Source organism: Dama dama, chromosome 18, assembly GCF_033118175.1.
Source record: "Dama dama isolate Ldn47 chromosome 18, ASM3311817v1, whole genome shotgun sequence".
NCBI classification, from domain to species: domain Eukaryota; kingdom Metazoa; phylum Chordata; class Mammalia; order Artiodactyla; family Cervidae; genus Dama; species Dama dama.
Genome location: NC_083698.1, coordinates 111,338,981 through 111,361,907, shown reverse-complemented (window position 1 = coordinate 111,361,907; position 22,927 = coordinate 111,338,981). Strand labels below are relative to the sequence as shown.

The window sequence follows — 22,927 nt, the reverse complement described above, 5'->3', positions numbered from 1 at the left end:
TATGCAGGACCTGGGCCCAGACCCCGTCCTCCTCTCTTCCTATAGGCTCCGCGGCCTCAGCTCTCACTCCCCAGGCCACATGGACCCAGTCCAGCTTACTGACGGGTTGCTCTAGGATGGGGTGCTCCCCTTTTCCAAGCAGCTGGGCCCAGGGGCTAGGGGTCCTTGGAGTTGCCACTTCTGTGCTGGGGACCAAGAAGCTTCCCTAGAGGGAGGGGGGGAAATCACCTCTCTGCTCTTTCAGTTAGGGATTTCATTCAGCTCTCTACCAACTTATACTAAAAGTAACAATGGCTTAAACCTGGTGGAAATGAACTTTTCACTTATACTGAGGGAAGGCCCAAAGTCAGCAGTTATGGGCTGATGTGGACATCAGCATCAGGACCCAAAGTCCTGGCGTCTTGCTCTGCTTTCCCACCTTGAGGCTGCCTCAGGGCCCAGGAGGCCTGCAGGAGTTCCAGGCATCAGATCCACATTCCAAAGAAGAAGCAAGAAGAACAAAGGAGAGGCAAGAGGGACTCAAGGTCGCTGTCTTCCTGCTTTTGAGTTTTTCAGAAGTCCTGCTTCCCCCCAAGTCCTGCTATGTCTCACTGGTCAGAAATTAGTCCAGCGTCCATACCTAGGAGCAGCGGAGCTGGGATCTGGAATCTCTAAGCTGGGCACACTGCTGCTCTGTTTAAAGGTAAAGTCAAGGTCCTATTAATGTAAACAGTGTATGTGAGCAAATGGCTAAGTCTCCCTTAGGTGATACCGTGGGAGGGAAAGGTGAATACCAGTCAGTTCAGTTGCCCAGTCGTGTCCGACTCTCTGCGACCTCATGGGCTGCAGCACACCAGGCCTCCCTGTCCATCACCAACTCATGTCCATTGAGTCGGTGATGCCATCCAACCATCTCATCCTCTGTCGTCCCCATCTCCTCTCGCCTTCAGTCTTTCCCAGCATCGGGGTCTTTTCCAGTGAGCCAGTTCTTCCCATCAGGTGGCCAAAGTATTGGAACTTCAGCTTCAGCATCAGTCCTTCCAGTGAACACCCAGGACTGATCTCCTCTAGGATGGACTGGTTGGATCTCCTTGTAGTCCAAGGGACTCTCAAGAGTCTTCTCCAACACCACAGTTCAAAACCATCAATTCTTCGGCACTCCTCCGAAGGTGACTATAATACGAGGCTATTTTTATCAGAACCAAACCCTGTTCCTTGGGCCCAGATGACCCGTCACAGCTGGGGCCAAGCGATGGGCAGCAGGGCCATAAGGTGACTGGATGCTTAGGTGTCCCCCTGGACAGGCAGGGAGCTGAGCCGCAGACACCCTGTGAGGGAAACGGAAGGCGGGGCTCTTGCTGTCGGAGAAAGGATTTGGTAACGCCTCAAAGGGAGAAGGTTATAAAGAACCCGAGGCTCTGGACTGGGTTGGAGGTATGGTATCAACTCATCCGTCTCGATGTAGCCATGGAGACGTGTGTGCACTGGGGTGAGTGTGTCTATATGTGAGCATGCTAACTCTCTTCAGTCGTGTCTGATTCTTTGCGACCCCATGGACTATAACCCGCCAGGCTCCTCTGTCCATGGCATTCTCCAAGCAAGAATACTGCAGTGGGTTGCTGTGCCCTGCTCCAGGGGATCTTCCCAATGCAGGGATCGAACCCGTGTCTCTTACATCTCCTCTATTGGCAGGCGGGTTCTTTACCAGTAGCGCCACTTGGGTGTACACCGATGTGTACCTAAATCTCATCTTTCTTCCAGACAGCCTGGGGGCAGTGACACCCCAGTAGCAATAAAGAGTGAGTACCTCAAATTTGGTCTCCAAAAACGTCTTCTCCAGTCAAGGGTGCCCGGCTCCCTAGAGGAATGGCGAGTCTGCGAGGCGACAGTGTCCCTCCTCCCCCGCCCCTTCCCTTCGCCCTTCTTTTTTCTCTCTCTTTCATCTCTCCCACTCCCCCCATCCCCGCGAAATACCCCCCAGTTTCACCTTCAATGGCCCAGAATCCTGGAGACCAGGTGCTCAGAAGCACACTACAGAGCTGGCATTTTCTGCTCACTCAGAGAAAGCAGGGATCTGGGGAATATGGAGGAAATTATTCAGATTACTTGGAGGAAATTAAAAAAAGCATTTCCCTCACTGAACCAAGGTGCCATCCTTCTTTCTCCACCACACTCTGCCGGCAGCCTGCAGCTGGGTGTGGGGTGACAGGCGGGCAGGGTGTGCCTGGGGCCTGGTTCCCCATGAGACTGCACCTGGCCACTTTTCCTATGGGGTTTGCATGAGACTCATTTGCAAAAAAAAAAGAACAAAAAAGGATGCCCTGCTGATGTTTAAGGCAGTTCCTGTTAAAATGTAAATGTGATGCTTAATTCATCCACCCCTTTCAAGCTTGTGGGGTGAGTGGAGACAAGGTGGGAAGAAACAGGATTGATGGAGGGGACTGGGAGACAGGCCTGGGGGGGTGGGTAGGACCAGTGTCCCCACAGCCTAGGAAGGGCTGGGACACTCCTGGGGCCTTCTGAGAATGCCCAGGAGGACATGCCTTTCATCCGTTGGAGCAGTGTCTGGAGCAAGGCCCTCCAGGGCCAAGTGACCCGGGGCACTCAGGTCTTCGCTGCAGGGTGAGGGTCTGCACGCAGGGGGTGTAAGCACGGGTGGCCTGGCTCACGGGACCTCCTGCCCAGGGCTGGGGCGAGGGGACCCGGAGAGGGCGTGGGGACCCAGGGCTGGGACACAGGTGGGAAGGAGGTGGGACTCCTGGAACAGGACGGGGACCTGGGGTGGGGTTGGAGGCTGGAGCGGGGCTGGGGCGGGGCCGGGGCGGTGGCCCGCCTGGCAGAGGAGGCAGCTGTGTGCACCAGGATGCGGGCACAGGTGTGGCGCCCAGGGGAGGGCTGGTCTCCCGGGTGACTAGGGCAGTCAGGCATCTGCTGGGTCTCCCGGCGGGACACCCAGAGGCCGGAGGGCGCGGAGAGGAGGTGGTGCAGGCATGGCGCGCTCGCTGCGGCCCATGGCCCTGCTGGTGATGCTGGCCCTGCTGGAGGGGCTGCCGGCGGCCCGGGACCCCCAGGAACCGGACATATTCTGTGGAGGTGAGTGTCGGGGTGCGGCACAGGCCGGGCATCCCCGCGGCACAACAGTCCCCCGGCACCCCAACAGAAAGCTCTCTGGGTTCCCGCTGAGCCCTGGCCCGGGCTCAGGTCCAGAGGTTATGGCAGCGGCTGTGTAACCTCTTCCAGCCCCGCTGTGAGCCTGGGTGCTCAGTTCCTGTCTGTGGGCCTCATTTGGGGGCAGTCTTGGGGTATCTGCAAGGAGATCCAGCCAGTCCATCCTAAAGGGAATCAGTCCTGAATATTCATTGGAAGGACTGATGTTGAAGCTGAAACTCCAATACTTTGGCCACCTGATGCAAAAAGCTGACTCATTTGAAAAGACCCTGGTGCTGAGAAAGATTGAAGGCAAGAGAAGGGGACAACAGAGGATGAGATGGTTGGATGGCATCACCGACTCGATGGACATGAGTTTGAGTAAACTCCGAGAGTTGGTGATGGACAGGGAGGCCTGGTGTGCTGCAGTCCATGGGGTCGCAGAGTCAGACATGACTGAGTGACTGAACTGAACTGAACTTGGGGTGTTGGCTCAGCTGTGGGGTCACGCTGGCACGTGTGACCCAGGGCACTTTAGTGACGTCTCTCCTGGGATGACAAGTTACTGGGACCTGTTAGTCACAGCTGATTTGAATACTTGCGTGCCCAGGTTTTGGCTGTATGCTTGCCCGTTGGACTGTAGAACCTGCGGGTGGTTTTCAGTCTTTTCAGGGTGGTCCTTTAGTCACAGCGAGGGGTGGGGCGTCATTAATGAGAATCGGGGATTTGGGGAGGAGCACGTGGGCTTCCACTGGCCATCTCAGTGGGGATGAGACCGTGGAACCAGGAAGCCACTCGTGCCAGCAGAAACGTCTGTTGGCTCCGGTCAAGCATGAGCCCCGCTCTGCTGTTTGCTTCTGCGCGGACCCATCATGCGGCCACTGGTCTCTGGGTGGATGGGGGAGCCACGCCCGTCCGGGCAGTCAGAGGGCAGTCACTGACCTGTTCCTGCTTCCCTGGCTGGGCTCCTGGACGCCGTTGGGGTGGGGGACGGGAGGAGGGAGTCCCTTAGGGCCAGGGCCTGGGGACAGGGTGCAGAGGGACAGGTGGGGTGGAGCCGTAGAGCCCACGGTGGAGAAGGGACCTCAAGCTGGGGGCCATGGAGGGAGATGGGAGAGGGCGGTGTCCCCGAGGCCTGGGGGCAGGTGATCTGCTGAGAATCCCCAAGGACTCACTGGAGCCGTTTCCCGGATCCTCAGAGCTGGGCCCCACCCGCCTCGGGTTCTCATTGCGTGCTGAGTTCCTTCAGTCATGTCCAACTCTTTGTGACTCCACGGACTGTAGCCCACCAGGCCCCTCTGTCCATGGGATTCTCTGGGCAAGAATACTGGGGTGGGTTGCCATGCCCTTCTCCAGGGGATCTCCCCAACCCAGGGATTGAACCCACATTTCTTATGTCTCCTGCATTGGCAGGCGGGCTCTTTACCACTAGCGCCACCCTGGAAACCCTAATGTAGAGAACATGCAAACAATTGGATGTGTCTGTGTTCCAATAAAGCTTTATTTATAACAGCACGCAGAGGGCCAAGTCTGGCCCATGGGCTCCAGGCACCCAGCCCTGCTCAGTACAGGCTCCAGGCCCTCAAACGACTGAATCTCGTGGCCGCCTCCACGCAGCCTCTCTGCTCACCTCTTCGGGTCCCTCCCACTCTTTTGTTTTGGTGGGAGCTCCACCTAAGACAGGTGGATCGAATTATCGCCCACATTTGACAGAGGAGGAAACTGGCAAAACTGAAGTTTTTCTCCCAAGGCCATTCAGCCGGTGGGGGGCAGTGCCAGGCCAGTCCGCGGACCCGGGTTCTGCAGCCTGGATCCCCGTGCTGTCCTGCGTCTCTGAGTGACTCCAGAACCAGTGGACATTTGTACCTGTGAGCTTCTCCAGGGCCCATGGAGAGAGGTTGTGAGCCCTTAGAGGAGAAGCTGTGGAAGCAGCAAGGTGCCTTAACAGTGCCGAGCGTGAGAAGATGGGAAGGGATGCCCATGACGGGATTCAGAGGAGGACGAGTCACGCCCCACCCCCGACCCCCTTGGCAGCGTGGGCCCTCCTGCCCTCTGCCCTCCTGGCTTTCTCCCACCTCCTCTTCAGCTCCTTTGTGGTCCCCCTCCCATGTCTGAATGCTGAGGCTCAGGCCTGCCCCATGGTGACCCCCTGGTTCCCCACCACCCTCGTCCAGGACCTTAGTTACATCCTCCCCTCCCGGCGCCCCTGGAAGCAGAAGCCCGATCCCTCTTTACCCCCGAGAGCAGCTGAAGCCTCGGCCGTGGCTTTGAGATCGGCTGATGCGACTTTACTGCACAGGACAGCGTGAGGCTCGTGTTCGTGTATGTGTGTGTATGTTCTCTGTGGTATGTGTGTGTATTGTGCATGTGTGTGTATGTGTGTGTGTGTATGCGTGTCTCTGTGTTTATGGGTGTGTGTGAATGTATGTGTGTATGTGTGTCTCTGTGTATATGGGTGTGTGTGCATGTATGTGTATACATGTCTTGTATGTGTTTGTGTGTACGTATGTGTGTATATGTGTCTATGTGTCTGTATGTCTCTGTGTGTATGTGTTTGTGTGAATGTCAGTGTGTCTCTGTGTATATGTGTGTATATGTGTGTATGTGTACATGTGTCTGTGTGTCTCTGTGTCTCTGTGTATATGTGCATATGTATATGTGTGTGTATATGTGTCTGGGTATGTGTGTATGTGTATATATGCTTACGTGTATGTGTATGTGTGTGTGTGTTTTTAAATATTTGATGCTTAAATTTTGGCTGCAAGGTCCTAATCCCTGAATGTCAGGCCACCTGTCTGTGAGCTTGGGGAGCTCACCCTGGCTGGTTAGGTGGCCAGTTTTGAAGTCTGGCCCTTCAGGACAAAAGGCAAACACCCAGCTGGCCCCAGGGTGGGAGGGGGCCAGTGGCTGAGGGCCTCTGTCTGTGGCAGCCTGAGTCGCAGGACCCGAGACCACCCTGCTGAGCCTACCCTACCAGGGCGTCGCCTCCGAAATGGACCTCGCCCCACACCACCTCGCCTGCCCAGACCCCTGAGTGCCTCCACCTTCCACCTGGCTGAGGAGCGGAGGACCAGGCTGTACCTTTGACTCCTTCCTCTGCTCCCCGCCCGAGGCTTGCCCGGTGATTCTCCTCCACGGCCATGCGGAGCCGTCCACTACTTGCAGGCCAGGGCAGCCACCGGCACCTCGGGCCTCGTTTATTCCCAACTGGCCCCCACTTCCTGCCTGCACCCTCACCCCCATTCTCCGCACAAAGCCAGCATCTATTCTGTTTTACTACCGTTTCCCCCCCAATTTTTGGCCATGCCTCAAGGCATGTGGAGTCTTAGCTTCCCAACCAGGGATGGAAGCTGTGCCCCTTGCACTGGAAGCTCGGCGTCCTAACCACTGCACCCCCAGGGCAGTCCCTCCTGTCGTAGGACTTCTTCCTTCCTCCACTCTCACCGACCCTTTCTTTGATCTACTGGGCTCATTTGGAGTGGGTGGGAGGCCCCTGCTGGGTGTGGGCCTGCCCTGGCCCTGCTGCACAAGCGTCGGCATGGGGCATCTGGTCCTGACCCCCTCCACCATCACCTGCTATTCTTGGGGCGCCTGTAGCATGGAGACGGTCACTGGGTCCCCCTCCTCTTGCGCTTCGACCTGTGGACTGAGCAGGTTTCCCTCTCCTGGCCCTCCTCCTCTGCGCCCCCTCGCTTCATAGGGGGAAGTCCTCTGTCCTCCGCAACTCTTCACAGACCTTCACGCGTGTGTGTCAGCCGTCAGCCAGCAGCGCCACGGAGGCTATTGATTTAGTGACAACCATCGCTGCTCGGGATTGATCTAATGTTTCCATTACACTAAAAATGCTTTAACAAGTTCATTGGGAATTAGGCAACGGCAAAGAGCGGCTCGGTTCCTGTCAGGTCCCCTGGAGGAGGGGACTTGTAGGGGACCTTGAGGGATGAAAGCCACCTCCCTTTGGTCAGCCTGGTGGCGTGGGACTGCCTGCCCCCAGGAAAGCGGAGCCCTCGGTGTCCCCACCAGGCCTTCTGCTGGGAAAGGCTCGGTGTGGCTTGCTTGGGGCTTCCTAGTCACCATGTCCCCAGGGCCCTGATTCTTTCTTCATCACCACCCCAACCCCCCCAGCAAGTGGCCCCGAGGGTCCTTGTCTTTGAGAGACCTCAGCTCCTCTGTCTGAGTGGGGAGGTCCACGTGCTCCACTAGGCTTCCCGTCCCTCCCGCTCACGTTTTCCCCGTTGCTGACCTCAGTTGGGTTCCTGGGTGCTTCCTCATCCCAAGACCGTGTGCCTCGGGCTCCCACAGGTAGCTGGGTGATGCCACTGGCTCTCAGGGAGGCTGGGGATGTTCAGAGCAGTGATGGGGCCAGGCGGCCGAGTGGGCAGCGCTCAGGGCCACCGTCTCCCGGCGGGGTCGCTGTCCAGGGTGCTGAGACAGCGCCCTGGCCGTGGGGTCCTGTTCGCAGACGGCAGAGCCTCCCCCACCTGCGCCTGGCCTCGATGCCCACCTCCTCCCGAGCCCAGGTCCCCAGCCTGGCATGGAGGGCTGGCCTTTTTGCACCCCTTTCCGAGGCAGCGGTCAGCAGTTGGTCACTCAGGGCCCCGGGCCAGGACCGCTGCCTAATTCGCGAGGTGTGGGAGAAAGGCTGAGGCAGGGCCCCTGTCCACAAGCCAGGGCTTCACGACAGCATGGCGGCCCCACCTGTCGGTCGTCCAGGAGCCCTGCGGGGGCCCAGATGTGGACGCTCTGTAGGTCTGGCTCTCAGGGCCCCCTGTCCCCAGGCCCCAATGATACGGCGCTTCTTGCGGCCCTCAGGATTTGCACTGGGGTCCCCTCTAGTGGGCATCCCAAAACCAGCCCCAGAGGCCCGTGCTGGCCGAACCCCGGGGAGCCCGGGTGTGGGCAAGGTCCCTTTCCCGGGGGGGTGACGTCCCGGGTGGCAGGCATTCAGGACAGGCCAGGCCGCACTGGGTAACACCCGCTCCCAGTGCTTCCCATCGTGAGGTGCTTCTCCGCGCACCAAGGGCCGCCTGGCCGTTGGCAGCTGTCATGGGCGGGCGAGGGCGGAGAGCCCCGGAGGGTCCTGGCCAGCATGCAGATGCCGGGATTCAGCCGTGACTCACCTGAAGCCAGGGTAGGAAGACAGGGGAGGCCAAGCCCCACTTGCCACATGCCTGGGACAAGCCCAGCTGGAACTGTTTACTGAGTGCTGTTGCTAATGCCGTGTTTCTGAAGCTGAGCCAGGCCTGAGCACAGCTCCCTGGGGCCATGGTGATTCACAACAGTGTCATGGACATCACCCTGGGCCCACCTCATTCATTTAAAACACCTGACACCACTGTGGGGTGTTTCTTCACGTGCACTTTCCCCGTGTTGTTATATAACCTACTCGATCTGAAAAGCAAAATACCCAAGCCAGCATCTGGCATCCACCCCCAGTGTCTAAGTTCTAAATTCTTCTTTGATTTGTGTGTACACTGTCAGCCAGCTACTGCTGCATAACAAACAAGTCCTAGTGGCGTTTTCCCCTCCAAGTCTGCTGGTTGAAGGGAGCCAACCGCCTAGAAGGTCTTCCCTTGTAGCTCAGATGGTAAAGAATCTGCCTGCAATGCAAGAGACCCAGGTTTGATCCCTGGGTTGGGAAGATCCCCTGGAGGAGGGAATGGCTACCCACTCCAGTATTCTTGCCTGGAGAGTTCCATGGACAGGGGAGCCTGGTGGGCTGCAGTCCATGGGGTGCAAAGAGTCAGACATGACTGAGCAACTAACTCATGTGTGTAGGCTCAGCAGGCGGCTTTCCCGGGTAATGTGGGTCCAGGTCTGTCCCACACGTGACTCCTCCTCCTCCAACATCGGGCTGGGAGGGACGTGCTCTTCTTTGGCCAGGTTACGGCAGCAGGAGGACCAGTGGAGCTGTGAGATGCCCCGGGAAGCCCGGGCTCAGACCTGGCAGGTTGTCACTTCCACCTCAGTCCCCAGAGTCAGACGGCTGACCCAATGCCCCACGTGGGCAGAGAAGAACTGCAAGGTTATGGTGCAGAGCCAGGGTCGCCATCAGAGTGGGGTGTTCCCCCTCCGTCCTTCTGTAGTTGGGCGTGTGTCTGCAGAGCCTCTGTTCCCTCAGGGCGGTTTATATCGCTGCTCTGGAAGCACCAGCTTAACCAGCCAGGTAACTTCACCACCGAGTGGGATTACCTGATGAGACCCACCCCCACACCCACCTCCCGCTTGCAGCCAGCCCAACCCCACCTGCAGGAACCGTGGTCTTGTTGGAACCGACCTGAGCATCCTTGGGTGCTTTATCGGGAAGTCAGTTTCCTCCTGGGGACAGCAGGTGTCTGCATCCTCTGTGGGAGGCAGGCGTCCTTCTGGCAGGAACTGAGGGACCCCTGATGATGGGAGCGCATCCACCCACCCTGGCTCAAGCACCCAGGATGATACCAGCCTGGGCTATGTCTTCATCAGCTCGTTAGAACTCAGGACAGTTTTGCATTTAAGCTTTCTACAACCAAACCTTTTATGATGGAGATTTCAAGGGCCGTAGCATTCTCTACGGAGCCCTCCCAGATGACCTGGCTCGTGTGAGCACTCTCGCGCTGTCCTTGGACGGCCCCACCTGCCTGCTCTCGCCCGCTCTGCCCGCCCTTGCTGGCTTGATTTACCATCTCTCCACACAGAGGGTATTTGGGTGGGACCATGGTAGGTTCTGGAGATGCACCTGCTTTTGAATCTCTGCCCTGTGGTCCTGTGTGACCGGAAGCAGATTTCTTCCTTGCTCAAGCCTCAGTTTTCTCCTCTATCGAATGGGATGATGACACAGCAGCTGCCCTAGAGCTTCTGTGGGTCTTCATCGTGATGGTGGGCAGAGGCCTCAGCACAGAGCCTGCATGCAGCGGGCCCACCAGTGGAAGCCCCCACACATGCATGTGGTCCCCAGCTCCCCAGACAGGCCTGGGTTCAGTGCCCTAATGGTCTTTTCTAAACTGAAGTATCGTTGACTTACTATAGTTAGTTTCTGCTGCAAAGCAAAGTGACTCAGTAATACATATACATACATTTCTCGTATTCTTTCCCACTATCTCAGGATACTAATAGAGTTTCCTGTGTTGTATAGCAGGACCTTGTTGTCTGTCCATCCTAGATATAATAGCTTGGGCATGAGTTTGAGCACGCTCCGGGAGTTGGTGATGGACAGGGAGGCCTGGCGTGCTGCAGTCCATGGGGTCACAAAGCGTCGGACACAACTGTGCAACTGAACTGATATAATAGCTTGCATCCCTCACGATCTTTAATCACATCAGGGTGTTTTTAATTGACAGGGACTAGAGGGCCGGAAGTCCCACTCAAATAGCTCTGAGTATGTCTTACAGCCTGTTTTATGCTTTGCCCAGAATTTTCTTAACATTCCCAAGTCTCAGAGAAATTTCATACTCAAGACGCACAGAATAAAAACTTTCAGAGTAATCAGTTGAGAAGGACCTGAACCAAAGAAAGAGATTCTAAGAGATTTAAGAGGCGTTTGTGTTGGTGGCACTTCCAGTCACCTGAAGGCTGGCCAGAGACCCTGGTATTGTTAGCACCAGAAATCTTCCAGCGGCGTACCTTCCCATATTTCTCCCAGAGTAAACAGCATCTGCCGGCTGTAATTATCTCTTCCCCTGGTGACCGAAGGCTGCTGTCCTGAACGTCAAGGATGATGGAGTGAGACGAAAGGTAAATAGAATTACAGTGAAGCTGGAACATTCCCTGGGAAACAAACACTGCCGCTGAAAACCCTAAGGTTCTTCTTTCTCTTAAAGGAGTGTGGGAGGAAAATGCCTGTCAGTTTGGGTTGTGAGTAACCAGGGTTTGCCTGTTCGATTAGAAAATATCATGGATCAGGTTTGCCTTTTCTACCGCGCATCTCTCATCTTTGCACACCTTCAGGTAGTTAACATGAATCCTCACAGCGCCTCTGTTTTTAGATCTGGAAAATATAATTTGGGTTAAAACTCGATGGGGAGTCGCTGGGGTGCTGGGTTGCCGTGGTGACGTGCTGGGGCGGGGAGATGCGTGCGGGAGCCTCTGGGTTGGGCTCTGTCTTTGCACCAGCTGGTGGGCCTCCTCTTTCCAGGCCCCGCCCCCACCTGCTGCCTCCCTGACTCACTGCCCAGCACTGAGATGTTCGTGGGGTCCCCGGGAGCAGCGCAGGCTTGCTGGCAGAACTTGGATTTTCTCCATCTACAGAGGGACCGAGAGGCTCCGAGGCCAGGCTGCACCCTTTCTGGCCCCAAGGGGTAGATCTCAGTTGGTCTGAGCTAAACATCATCATTTTATTTCCATGCCAGTGACTGAGCTGGGCCAGGTCACAGGACAGTTCTGGCTAAGGACAGTGGGAGTCTGCCAGGGGCATCTGGAACTTTCCTTACAAACAGGAGCTCACAGGCAAGGAAATACTTGTTCAGACTCTAGGTGTCACATCTGAGGCTTGGAAGCTGAGGACCACAGGTGACACTGCACGCCTGTGCCGGAAAGTCAAGAGGGTGGCAGAGAAGCGGAACCAGAGTCGGGGAGCTGCTGAGACGCTGTGCTCACCGATCTGGGGTGTCTTTATATCCGGAGACAAACTTTATTCCCGAATTGCGCTCCCCTAAATTCATATGTCAAAGCCCTCCCCCCTTGTACCTATGAATGTAATTAATTGTATTTGGAGGTAAGGTCTTTTTAAAAATTGTGCTTGTTTTTTCTGGCTGTGCTGGGTCTCTGTTGCTGTGAGGACCTGCTCTGGCTGTGGCGAGCAGAGGCTATTCTCTAGCTGTGCTGCGGGGCTTCTCACTGCCGTGGCTTCTCTTGTTGCGGAGCAAGGGCTCTAGGCGCTCAGGCTTCAGTAGTTGCAGCAGGCGGGCTCAGTAGTTGTGGCATATGGGCTTCATTGCTGCGCTTCTAAGCCCATGTGGACCTTCCCAGACCTGGGATCAAACCAGTGTCCCCTGCACTGCAAGACAGACTCTTCCCCACTGGACCACCAGGGAAGCCCGAAGTTCCGCTTATAAGGGACTGGTCAAATTGGATTATGAGCTACTGCACGGCTGTTAGCATAATGGACACCATCTTGGGCCCATACACCCCACCTGTGCTTCTACTGACCCCACCCAGGACTCTGCTCTGCAGTACCTTTCTCCTCTGTCATCAGGGGCTTTGTGGTGGACAGGGACTGTGTAGCAGTCGTCAGGTCCAGGTGGCCTCGGGGCTCTCAGCCTCCAGACGATCGCGTAGATGGATGATGTGTTCCTGGCACCCCCGAGACTGGCGCCCCACTCACAAACCTGCCCAGCCCGAGGCCTCCTCTCCAGCCACACTCCTCTCACGCGCTCCTGCTCAGGCATGTGGACGGGCTTCTTTTTCCACTTCCCTCAGACGCACTGACCTCACTCGGGCGTTTCGCGTTTGCTGGTCCCTCTCTCCAAGGAGCCTGGACACGCCTCACCTGCACCCAGCCACCCTCACCCGCCGTGTGCAGCCCGCCCACCCTCAGAGGCCTGTCCGTGAACTGGCCGTGCTCCCGGGCTGGGTAGGCATGGGCTGGCAGCCTCGGGCCCCCCTGCGCTAGCTCGTGCGCCCGAGTCCTGCAGCGGCCCCCAGGGAGTGTCTGGGGTCTGGGTGCTGGCCCTTGGCTTCCGCCTGTTCCCACCTGACCTCTCGGTCAGCGGTCCTTCTGGGCCCTGAACAGGACGGTCAGACATCCCAAGAGGGCCGAGGTGAATGCTCCCGGGCCCCTTGAGGCCTGGCCCTGCACACGTCACTCCTTCATTGCTATTGGCCAGCCCAGCAGTGTGGGAAGACGGAAGGACATCAAAATACATCCTTTCTTAATCACAGAACATCTCAGAGCCCGTGAGGGTCTCCTTTCTGGAGCTGACCCATACTCCCCTGTCCTCTGCAAACCCCAAGTGGCTGTGGTCAGGACGGTGGTCTTCTCTTACCCTCCATTGTAATTCCTGCAGCAGGTACGGGGCCGGAAGAGGGTCAGGGTTTTACTATTTCTTGAATGATCAGATGAATGAGACACAATGATGTCCCCAAGTTCACTTAAAAAGCAGCTATTTTGTTAATAACGATCCTTTGTGAGGCAAATTATCCCCCCTTTAAACATCTGAAATGACTTGACAGGAGCGGGTAGAAGAGTTAAGGCGATTGTGGTGCATCCTCTCGGTGGGATTTCACACGCAGCTTTTGTAACGGTCACCGCTGAGCAGCAAGTCGAGAATATACTGATGGTAGAGAACTGAAGGAGAAAAGCGGGACAAAGAAGTCACAATCGCGCAATAGCGTCATTCCATCGCTCAAATTCGGATACACCCATCGTTCCCCGGCCGATACAGCTGCTCCCGAGGTGGGGTGATCACCCCCTCCTGGGAGCTGGCCGTCTCCGGCGCTCGGGAGGCCCTGAGGCCCAGCCACGCACGTCCCGTGACTCTGCCTGCCCCCGCCCATGCCGTCTGCCTTCCTTGCGCTGTGTCTCTGCCCCTGGCACAGCTGAGACGTGGTGCCGAGGGGTGTTGGGGGGCTTAACAGTAGAAGTGCATTTCCTCACGGTCTGGACGCCAGAGGTCTGAAGTCCAGAGATGTCGGCGAGGCCACATTCCCCCCGAAACTTCTGAGGAGGGCCTTTCCCGCCTCTGCCAACATAGAGCGGGGGCTGATGACCGTCAGCTTGCGAGCGCGTAGCCTCAGCCTCTGCGTCTGCCACCCCGAGGCTCTCTGTCTGTGTCTCCCTCTGGGCGACGGTCTCTGGGTCTCTCCTCTCCTTCCTAGACCCCAGTCACCCTAATGACCTCATCTGAGCTTGACCATCTGCCAAGACCCTGTCTTTAGATAAGGTCACCTCCACCGGGGCCGGGGCCAGGCACAAATCCTGCTGGACACAGTTCTGCCCACGACCCTGGGAGTGGGAGGGGAGGAGGAAGGTGGCTGCAAGATGCAGGGCGCCTGAAGCTGAGGCTCGCTCCCAAGCCCAGCCGGCTTCCCGCACGCCTGGCTGGCACTCATGCCTCCCCTGGGGGCTCTCGGCTGCCAGGGTCTCCAGCCCTGCAGGACTCCCCGGGGGGCTGTGCCCCTCCATGCCCCAGCTCAGGGTCACTGGTGTGGCTCGTCACTGGCCTCTCAGCTCGTTTCCCACCCACCCCTCGTGGAACAGCATCCCCCCAGCCCCCACACTTCTGGCGTCTTGTGGACAAAACATTCAAGAAAGACTTAAGTGCTGGCCACCACGTCCACTCGCAGGAGACCGAGGGTTCCTTGACAGGCAGGGTCGGGGAGCTGCCCTCTTCAGGACAGCCCCCACCTCGGGGGTTAGGGCTCATCTCCCCGGAGGAGCTGGGGCCCCACTAAGCAGAGACAGGTAGCTCGGTGGTGGGATGCAGGCAGAGCCTGGGCCCCTCCTGGGCTGGGACCCGGGTCTGTGTCTTGGCATCTGCCCAAGTGAATCTGCTGGTCGTCCACGCTGGTGCACAGAATTGGCTGAGCTGCGAGCGGCTCTGGGGGTTCAGGTGGCCTCACTCACCTCACTGGCGAGGTGTCTGCAGCCCCCACCCCGCACTGCTCATTTCTGTGCCCCTTGGTGAGCAGGCCGCCCTCCAGGCAAACACAAGCGCCCTGAGGGCCTGGCTGGGGATCTATTCCTGGGACTCCCCTGTTCCTGGCATCACCCTGCAGACCACAGGTCCTTGAACGCGGGTGACTCCTGAGCCTCTAGGGCGTGTGCCCAGCAGGGTGCGGGGTCTGGACCCCCAGGTCACGCGTGTTCTCTTGCGGGAGTGGTGTCAGCAGAGGGGGCCGGCAGACTGCAGGCTCCCTGAGCACTGTCCCCACCCTCAGGGCTGGGAAGGGGGGTGCCCCCCACCTGCCCTCTGAAGCCCCCAGGGACCATCCCGACGGCCCCGAACACCCGCCACGTCTCCTCCCCATTTCCAAATCTCGCTCCCAGAAAGAGAGAGAGGAGAGGCCGGCAGAGAGGAAGAGGCAGACAGAGGGAGGAGACAGGCGGGCCCAGCTGGGGGGAGGGCTCGCCCTCTGGCAGGCAACGTGACCTGCCAACCCCCCCAGGAGGCTCCAGGCCCGCCGCCTGCTCTAATAAACTCGAAACTCCAGTGACTTAAGTGAAGATTTCAGATTAACATTTAAATTAATGCCGGACTAGAAATCTGGAGGCCCAGGTCGCTGATGTGACTGTGTTAACTTGTTCTGTGACCTGGGGCGAAAATGTGAAATGATCTGTTCTGCTCGCGCAGCGCCTTCCCTGAGCCGGGGAGGTCAGGACGCAGGCCTGGACGACCTCACGCCCTCCAGGGCTATCCGGGAAGCCCGGCCTTCCACGTGGGTGGAGCTCACCTCTGCCCTGAGCCACTCTGCTTGACCGGCAAGTCTGGCCCCTGGAGGCTGGGACTCCAGGCAGCTGGTGCCACAGAAGAGAAGGCAGGGCCGGGGGCGTGGGGACCACGGCGTCCCTGCCGTCAACTCCGCTTTCCTCTTCCCGGCCTGTCCTGGTGCTCCCCAGACTTGGCCCGAGCTGAAAGGGGCAGGACATTAACAGGACCGATAGCCCGGGGATAGGCACAGTGGCTAGGTCCGCCCCGTGGGCTCCACAGAGCCTGGAACATCCTAGACCTGCTGGATCCTGGAACATCCTGGAACCCAAGTCTGCAGACACAGAGCAGAGAGCCAGGCAGGACTGGGGGCCCGGGAGGGTTGCCGGGTCCAGCTGAGGGTGGGGGCAGTCCGCTGAGTGGATGTGGACACTCGGTGGCTTCTAGGTTATCCTCACCCCCTGACGAAGAGAGAGCTAAGTGAGTCAGAGCAAGTGAAGCAGGCACCCCAGGGCAGGCTCGGAAGCCCCGGGCTGTGAACAGGGACCCCGCTGCCCTCCAAGCGGGCAGCTGTAGCAGGAAGGGCTGGCGGCACTGCTGGAGCATGGAGCCCCCTGGTCCCCCGGGCCCTGCTCCGTGGGGCTCCTCAGGCTGTCCTCTGGGCAGGGGGCGAGCCACATCACTCCCTGGAAGCCACCTCGCAGCCCTGTGGCCACACCAGCCACTGCCCCTTCGCACTGACCATTCCCTTCCCTGCGGCCGAGAGACTGGTTCCCACTCCCTTCCCCTCCTAGAAGCAAGGACTGAAGGGCATCAGGAGACTCGAGGACATCCTTCCTCACACCTGTCCGTCCCCAGGGATCCTGAGTGGTCCTCAGCTGCAGCCAGCGGTCACCCGCGCTTTGTTCCCAGGAGGCCTCCTGGCCGAGATGCCGGGCCATCCGCCAGCTGCAAGGCCGGTGGGCTCGGCGGGTCAGGGACCCCCCTGGAGACCCTTTCCTGGGACTGTAATGGACTTGGAAGGGCAGCGGCTGAGGCCCCTCACAGAGGAGGGAGGCTGCCATCCAGGGGGCCAGGAGAGCTGCCCCGAGTGCCCAGGGCACTGGTCCAGAGCGACAGGAGGACATCATTGGGTCAAGGGCCTTCAGGAGGGTGCTGGGATGCCTGCTCCAGAGCCAAGTTACGAGGCCCAGAAAACTGGGATGGAGGCATGCGGCTGCAGGCTGGGCATGGAGGAGCAGGCATGCCAGGCTCTCCTGGCATCGGGCAACCGCCCGCTGCCCTTCCAGCTCCTGCTGTCTCCTTGGACTGATGGGCTGTTCTTGGAGGCCTGAGGATGGAGAAAGAGCGGGTGCTGCTCAGGGGGCCAGCGCCTCCATAGTAGGTAACCCTAATGATCAAGGATGGCTCACACTGCCCAAGGGTCACCCGGTCAGCAGCTGGGCTGGGTGACCCACGGCCTGACTCTCAATCACGGACCTGCCCGCGTCCGCACAGACGTGCTCTGAGCGGCCTGCGGAGAGGAACTGGGGAACGTCCTCCAGTCTCTCTAAGGCTCACTGTGACACAGGGTCACTCTCCAGGCTCCGAGGAGTGTCGAAAGCGTGGCTCACGACCCAGCACGGGGCAGGCAGGACGTGTCTGTAGTGTCGGCGTCGGCGAGACTGTGGTTGGCCCTTGCTGCCAGTGACGCAGGCTGAGCCCACGCCATTCCACTCTGGTGTACAGTGGGTTGCTGTTCAGGCGCTCAGTCGTGTCCGACTCTTTGCGACGCCATGGACAGCAGCACGCCAGGCCTCCCTGTCCTTCACCATCTCCCGGAGTTTGCTCAAGCCCAAGTCCATTGAGTCGGTGATGCTAACTAGGAAACAGAGCTAAAACCAAGGTCGGCCGTGCCGGCGTTCAGATTTGGGAATTTAAAGGTTATGCTGTTCACCCCTGAAATGCAGTGCTCAAATCAGACAGAAAACGTGTTCGCGCCTCGTTTCACACCAGGCGAGGGGCTGTGAGCAGCCCAGGCTTTGCTGGGCTCCTCCGACATCCGTGTCAGAATGGGGGCAAAGACAGAACGTTTAAAACCAGCGTCCTGTTGAGCAAAAGAGGTTGATGCTGGAGGCATCACTTCGTTTACTTTTTCTTGCTAAGAATTTTCAGCTGGGCAGGCCTGCCTGGGAAGAGGCACAGAATCAGCTATAGAGCTGGGTAGAAGGAGGTCGGTTTCAGAGGTTCCCTGAGATTTTAAACTCAGCCAAAGAGTGTCTTTGGGAGCAGGGCCCCATTTTGGACAACATGTTTCCTTTGCTGAGGTTCTGTGGGTGTAATGACTGTGACCCAGTGGGGCTTAGGGAACTCTGAAGGATTCGGAGCGGAGGTCTCTCTATTCTTTAACAAAAACAAAAGGTGTGTTTTACATGAAAATGTAAAACGTATGTGGTTTATGAAAAACACAGGGGGCCAAAGGATAAGCAAAGGAAGCCTCGGTCTGGCTGTCTTTGAAAGTTCTGCACGTCTCAGCCTGTGCAGAAGCGACCGGAGGAGGGGAGCCGTCCCAGCCCTGGGGACCGCGGGCTCGTGACTCTGCAGCTGGACGGGGGCTCGGGGCGGGGGCCCTTCCAGGAGTAATGCGCGCTTCTTGCCTTGTTTAGCGTGCAGAGCGCTGATGGACGAAGTGGAGTACGACGTCACCAAGGCTCGGCAGGAGAAGACCAAGGTGGGCTCCTTCCGAATGAATCCTGACGGGACGCAGGAGAGGAGAAAGGTAGCGGAAAAGAAATTATGTCCCCGTGTATAATTGCGGGTGCGGGCAATTACCAGCCATTTATCCAAACAGCAGTTGGTCTTAATCTTCTAACCTTTCTCTTGTTCAGGGTATCAGCTCTAAATTGCTTCTGAGTCCTGGGGGACCCAAAGTAATCTTTAAGCTTGAAATTGAAGTCTCTCTCCCAGCACCTAAATTTTGTGTCTTGTCAAGTCGGAAGGCGTTCTGGCACTATTGCGCATCAGGATAAAAATAGCGCTTCCACGGTTCTTGGGCGAGGCCTGCAGGGGACCCCGAGCGGCTGCAGGGGCTGCCTAGGGACCTCAGAGGCTGAGCACCTCCCCCCGGCTCCCCACCCCTGCCGCCACGATCCGCAGATGATCCTCCTGGGGGTAAGGATGCGAGACCCATCTCTGAGACAGACCCAGTAACTCATCTGAGTGGAAAGATGGATATGCTTCCTCCAGGGATGCCCCCGGGAGGGCCCCCCGCCCCGCCCCGCCCCGCCCCAGCGTGAGTGTCTGATGGCAGGGGTCTGAGGACCCAGGAGGGAGGGGCTAGATGGGGCCAGGGCGAACCTGGGCTCCTGTCTCCTCCCCCCACCCCGCACTCAGGTGGTAAGTGCCCAGACGAGTAAGAGATTTCACAGTCATCCTAAGCCAAACATAGGGCTTCCCTTGTGACTCAGTCAGTAAAGAATCTGCCTGCAATGTGGACGGACCTGGGTTCAGTCCCTGGGTTGGGAAGATCCCCTGGAGGAGGGCATGGCAACCCACCTCAGTATTCTTGCCTGGAGAATCCCATGGACAGAGGAGCCTGATGGGCTAGAGTCCATGGGGTCGCAAAGAGTCGGACACGACCGACCGACTGACACACACAAGTGAATCAAGGCTGGAGAAGGTGTTGCACCACGTCACCCAACGTGCTCTGGGCTGAACGGAAGTTGGGTTTGGATTTCCTGTTGGTTTGGCCCAGCGCTTGGACAAATGGCCGAGGTGGGCCGTCCGCTTTTTCCACCTCTTTCTGGAGCATTTGCCCATCAGAGAGCGTGGGAGTGGGCTGGTCAAGGCCCAGCAGGACACTCTGAAGGGCGTCTTTAATAGATGTGTTGGGTCAGGAGCCACCCCGAGAAGGGCAGGGCCTTCCTTCCCACATCAACCCTTCTCCCATAATTTCGCCAGGTAATTCACCAGAATGATCAGATAATTCTGATAACTCAGGTGCTTCCCCGGGAAGGACCATGACAACTTGTGTCACCGTGCACCCACAGCAGCTCCATTCAGGCCGATTCCCCATGACAAGGTGGCCCCGGCGGCTACAGTGATCTGCGCAGGGGAGCAGCCCTGGCCCCTCCACCGGCCACACCATCTCCCACCATCCAACAGGGCAGCGAAGGTGTGTGTGCTGGGGCCAGTGCAGCCTCTGAAGTAAAGGGAGGGTTGCTACGGTAAAAGGTTAGACTGGGGGTTACCTGACCCACTGCTGGCCGGACGCTCCAGGCCGGCACGGGGAGGCTCCACGGTGCCCGAAGAGGCTGGGCTTCCAGCCATGTGTCCTGGAACCGTGTGGCTTTGGGGTCAGGGCTGGCAGTCAGCCTCCCGGCCTCTGGCCCACATGAGGCCAGTGACCACGGCAGCTCCCAGGCCTCACAGAAGCCAGCGGCCTTCCCTCCCACCTGCTTAGGAAACGCTCCCCGGCTTCAAAGACCTGCGGCCATTTTCTCGGCCAGTCGGACTTGAAAGGCAAGGCCTCGTGCAGTGTGAAGTCGGGGCCTCACCTGCCGCCTTGGACGCGGGCCTGGCGGGCCTGCCAGCGGGGCTGGTGTGCAGCCATCTCTCGGTCCTTCTGCTGCAAGCAAGCGCGCAGCCTATGTGTGCTCAACTTGGTGTTTGAGAAGCGCGCGCGCACACACACACACACACACAAAACAAGCGCCCGGCGGGATTGGGCCTGCGCTCCGCTGGGAGAGGCCTAGACTCAGGGTGCGTCCCGACGCACTGGCCAAGGGCGCGAGCCCCCCCTCCCGCCTGTCCTGCGTTCTCATTTCCTGGTTTGGTCCTGTTTCTCCAAGGACGGGGGAGCACTGACCGGCGTGCTGTGCCCTCCAAACTGAGGGTCTGGGGGTGGCGGGGGCCGGGGGGGGGGCGGGAGACAGGCCTTCGTCGGAGGGAGGGGGAGGGCCCTGCTGAGAGGCCTGAGCTGGCATTTCCAGCGCGGTGTGGACGGTTTATGCACAGGTCCATGCAGCCTGCTCGCCCATATCCAGCCTGGCGCCGGGGAGGGCGGCGTGGCGGGATGGACGTGGCTAGCTGCTCTGGGCTGGGTCACGCGTGGTGAGTGGGCTGCAGCCGGCCCTGCCCAGCGTGCTCCGTCCCCCGTGAAGGTGGGCTCAGAAGACGAGGCGCGGGCGGGGGCAGGCCCTGAGGGGCCACGTGTCCCCCAGACGGCAGCTCCTGCTGCCCCATTGCTGCCGCAGCCCGAGGACCAGGGTGTCCCGCGCGCCTCCCCCACGGCCTTTTCTCCGCCCTCCACACTCTGCAGAGGCAGCAGCGGGGCCTGTGCAGAAATCCACCCGCCTCGTGCCATTCCCTGACTCTTCCCTCGGGCATCCCAGCCGGGAAGCCGAAGCCCCTGGTCCAGGAGCCGGGGGAGCCTGGGAGACGTGCTGGGGGCCCCGGGGAGCCTGCGCTCAGGCTGCACCCGCTCCAGGAGGCAGGCCCGGCTCTGCGGGGCTAGGACCTGCCCTGGCCCCGCCCGCCAGCTGGACCCCCCCTGCTTTGGCTCTCCCGTGCCCCGTGGCCCTGGGTCAGCCTGGCCTTGAGCCCTGCTCCCCGCTTTCCTCTCTCAGCTCCGTACACCCCTGTGCAGGGCGGCCTGCCCTGGAGGCTGCTCGCTGGACCATGGACACCAGGACACGCCCCCTGCGTGGCCACTGTAGGATGCTGGGAGGTGGGGACATCCAGAGGGCCAGCCCTGGGAGGATGGGGTGGGACTTGGGTGGGGTCAGGTCAGGGTTGAAGTCAGGTTTGAGGTTGAGGTGGGAGATCAGGGTTGGGGTGGGAGTTCAGAGTTGTGATGGGAGGTTGGTTGGGGTGGGAGGTCAGTTTGGGGTGGGAGGTCAGTTTGGGGTGGGAGGTCAGGGATGGGGTGGGAGGTCAGGGTCGGGGTGGGAGGTCAGTTTAGGGTGGGAGGTCGGGGTTGGGGTCGGGGAGCTGTGGCAGATGCGGCCTTTCCCGTTTCCCCGGGGGCTCCCACTGACTCCAGGAACCCTGCTCTCTCCTAGAGTTTTCTCCGGTGAGCAGAAAGGGGTAGACTGGGGGTGGGGCAGTGCAGGGAAGGGGTCCAGTACTCCTGGGTGCGGTACCTCTCAGGAGCGCTCCCCCCGCTCTGGACCAGCCCCAGTGGACTTGGGCCCCAGCCACCCCCGGAAGATCCACCTTTACCTTCTGCCCCCACTTCCGCAGACACTGCCCCCACCCCGCACATGTTTGGAGAAGGGAGGGGAGGGGGCAATGACCCTCCAGTGAAACCCAGACCCAGACAGTTACCGTGAGGCCCTCTCAGGCAAAGTGCCCCTCTGGTCCCCCTCCCCAGGAGGGCCACCGGGCCACCATCAGCTCCCCACCCAGCATAGTGGGCCGGGAGCCCTGGGGGAGAGGCCCCATTTTCTCTGCGTGGTAACCAAGCAAGGCCTGGATGGCGTTTTGCAGACTCAGTGGACAGCGGAGCCTGGGGTGCCCAGCCTGGCTCTGGGCCCCGGACCCGGGCAGGCCTGAGGGGAGGGGCGTGCAGTGCTGAGATGAGGAGAAGTCTCATTTGCTGGAACATCCTCATGGCAGCACGGAGGCCTGTTTGCCAGTGAGATGAGAGGCTGAGTGTTGGACAGTCACGGGCCAGCTGGGGGACAGAGGGGAACTCAGTCCCCTACTGATGGTCAGACTGCGGGCTGCCCCCCAACCAGCGAGCCACCAGTCAGCACCCAGGGGTGAGACTGGCGTGGAAACATGTATGTGAAGTGTCAGAGTGCATCTTGACAAAGGAAGCTATTGTCTCCTGACACTTTATGTAAGGAATTGCATTGGAAAAAGTGGGTCACGTCCCAAACATTGAGAGCCACGGCCCCAGATGGCCCTTCTCAGCATGGGACCGCAGCCTAAAGGTCTTTCATTCTGGAGGACTATTTGTACCCAAACAATGCCACAGGAATTGCTATTCCCCATGCGGAAACCAACAGAACCTCTCCTCCAGGGGTTACAGCAGAAAGCAGGGCTGGGTTTTGGTGGTCTGCGCTGTCCGTGGACCCAGGGACCAAGGTGCCCTGGGGGCGACGGTTGTCTCCCCAGCCCAGCGGGGGCCCCGGCAGCCTGGCTCCCAGCTCCCAGTAGCCATAGCTCAGAGGTTATGCTCTGGCCCCGGGGCCACCCTGAGCCAGGACGCCTGGTGCGTGTTCAGCCCGCGCTGGGGATGATGGAGAGGAGGAGTTCTCAGATCTCAGAAGGGAGCAGCGTGAGCACGTGTGACGGCGGTGAGAGACGATCTGGCCTTCGTCCCCACTCCTGGCATCAGAGCTTGATGGTTTCAAGCTACTCATTTCAAAAAGGCAGCCCTGGGAAGCGCTCAGCCTCAAACAACGGGCCAACCAGCTAAAGCAGCGTCTCCTGTCCTACACAGGAGGTAGTCTGCATGCCGGTGGCCCCGGGGG

At 59.2% G+C, this 22,927-nt stretch overlaps 1 protein-coding gene across 3 annotated transcripts in view; it reads left to right on the top strand.

The window, feature by feature from the left end:
- Positions 1–2,331: 2,331 nt before the first annotated feature.
- The window catches only part of CNPY1 (canopy FGF signaling regulator 1), a 59,645-nt gene continuing 39,049 nt past the window's right edge, over positions 2,332–22,927 (top strand). The window contains exons 1-2 of one of the 3 annotated variants that reach the window (XM_061166198.1): positions 2,332–2,391; positions 18,113–18,225. In XM_061166198.1, coding sequence (XP_061022181.1) covers positions 18,127–18,225 — 99 coding nt within the window. In that variant the 5' untranslated portion in view covers positions 2,332–2,391; positions 18,113–18,126. Of the gene's footprint in view, positions 2,392–2,795; positions 3,073–18,112; positions 18,226–22,927 lie in introns of those variants that run through there. The other 2 variants (XM_061166199.1, XM_061166197.1) reach the window with 2 other exon arrangements.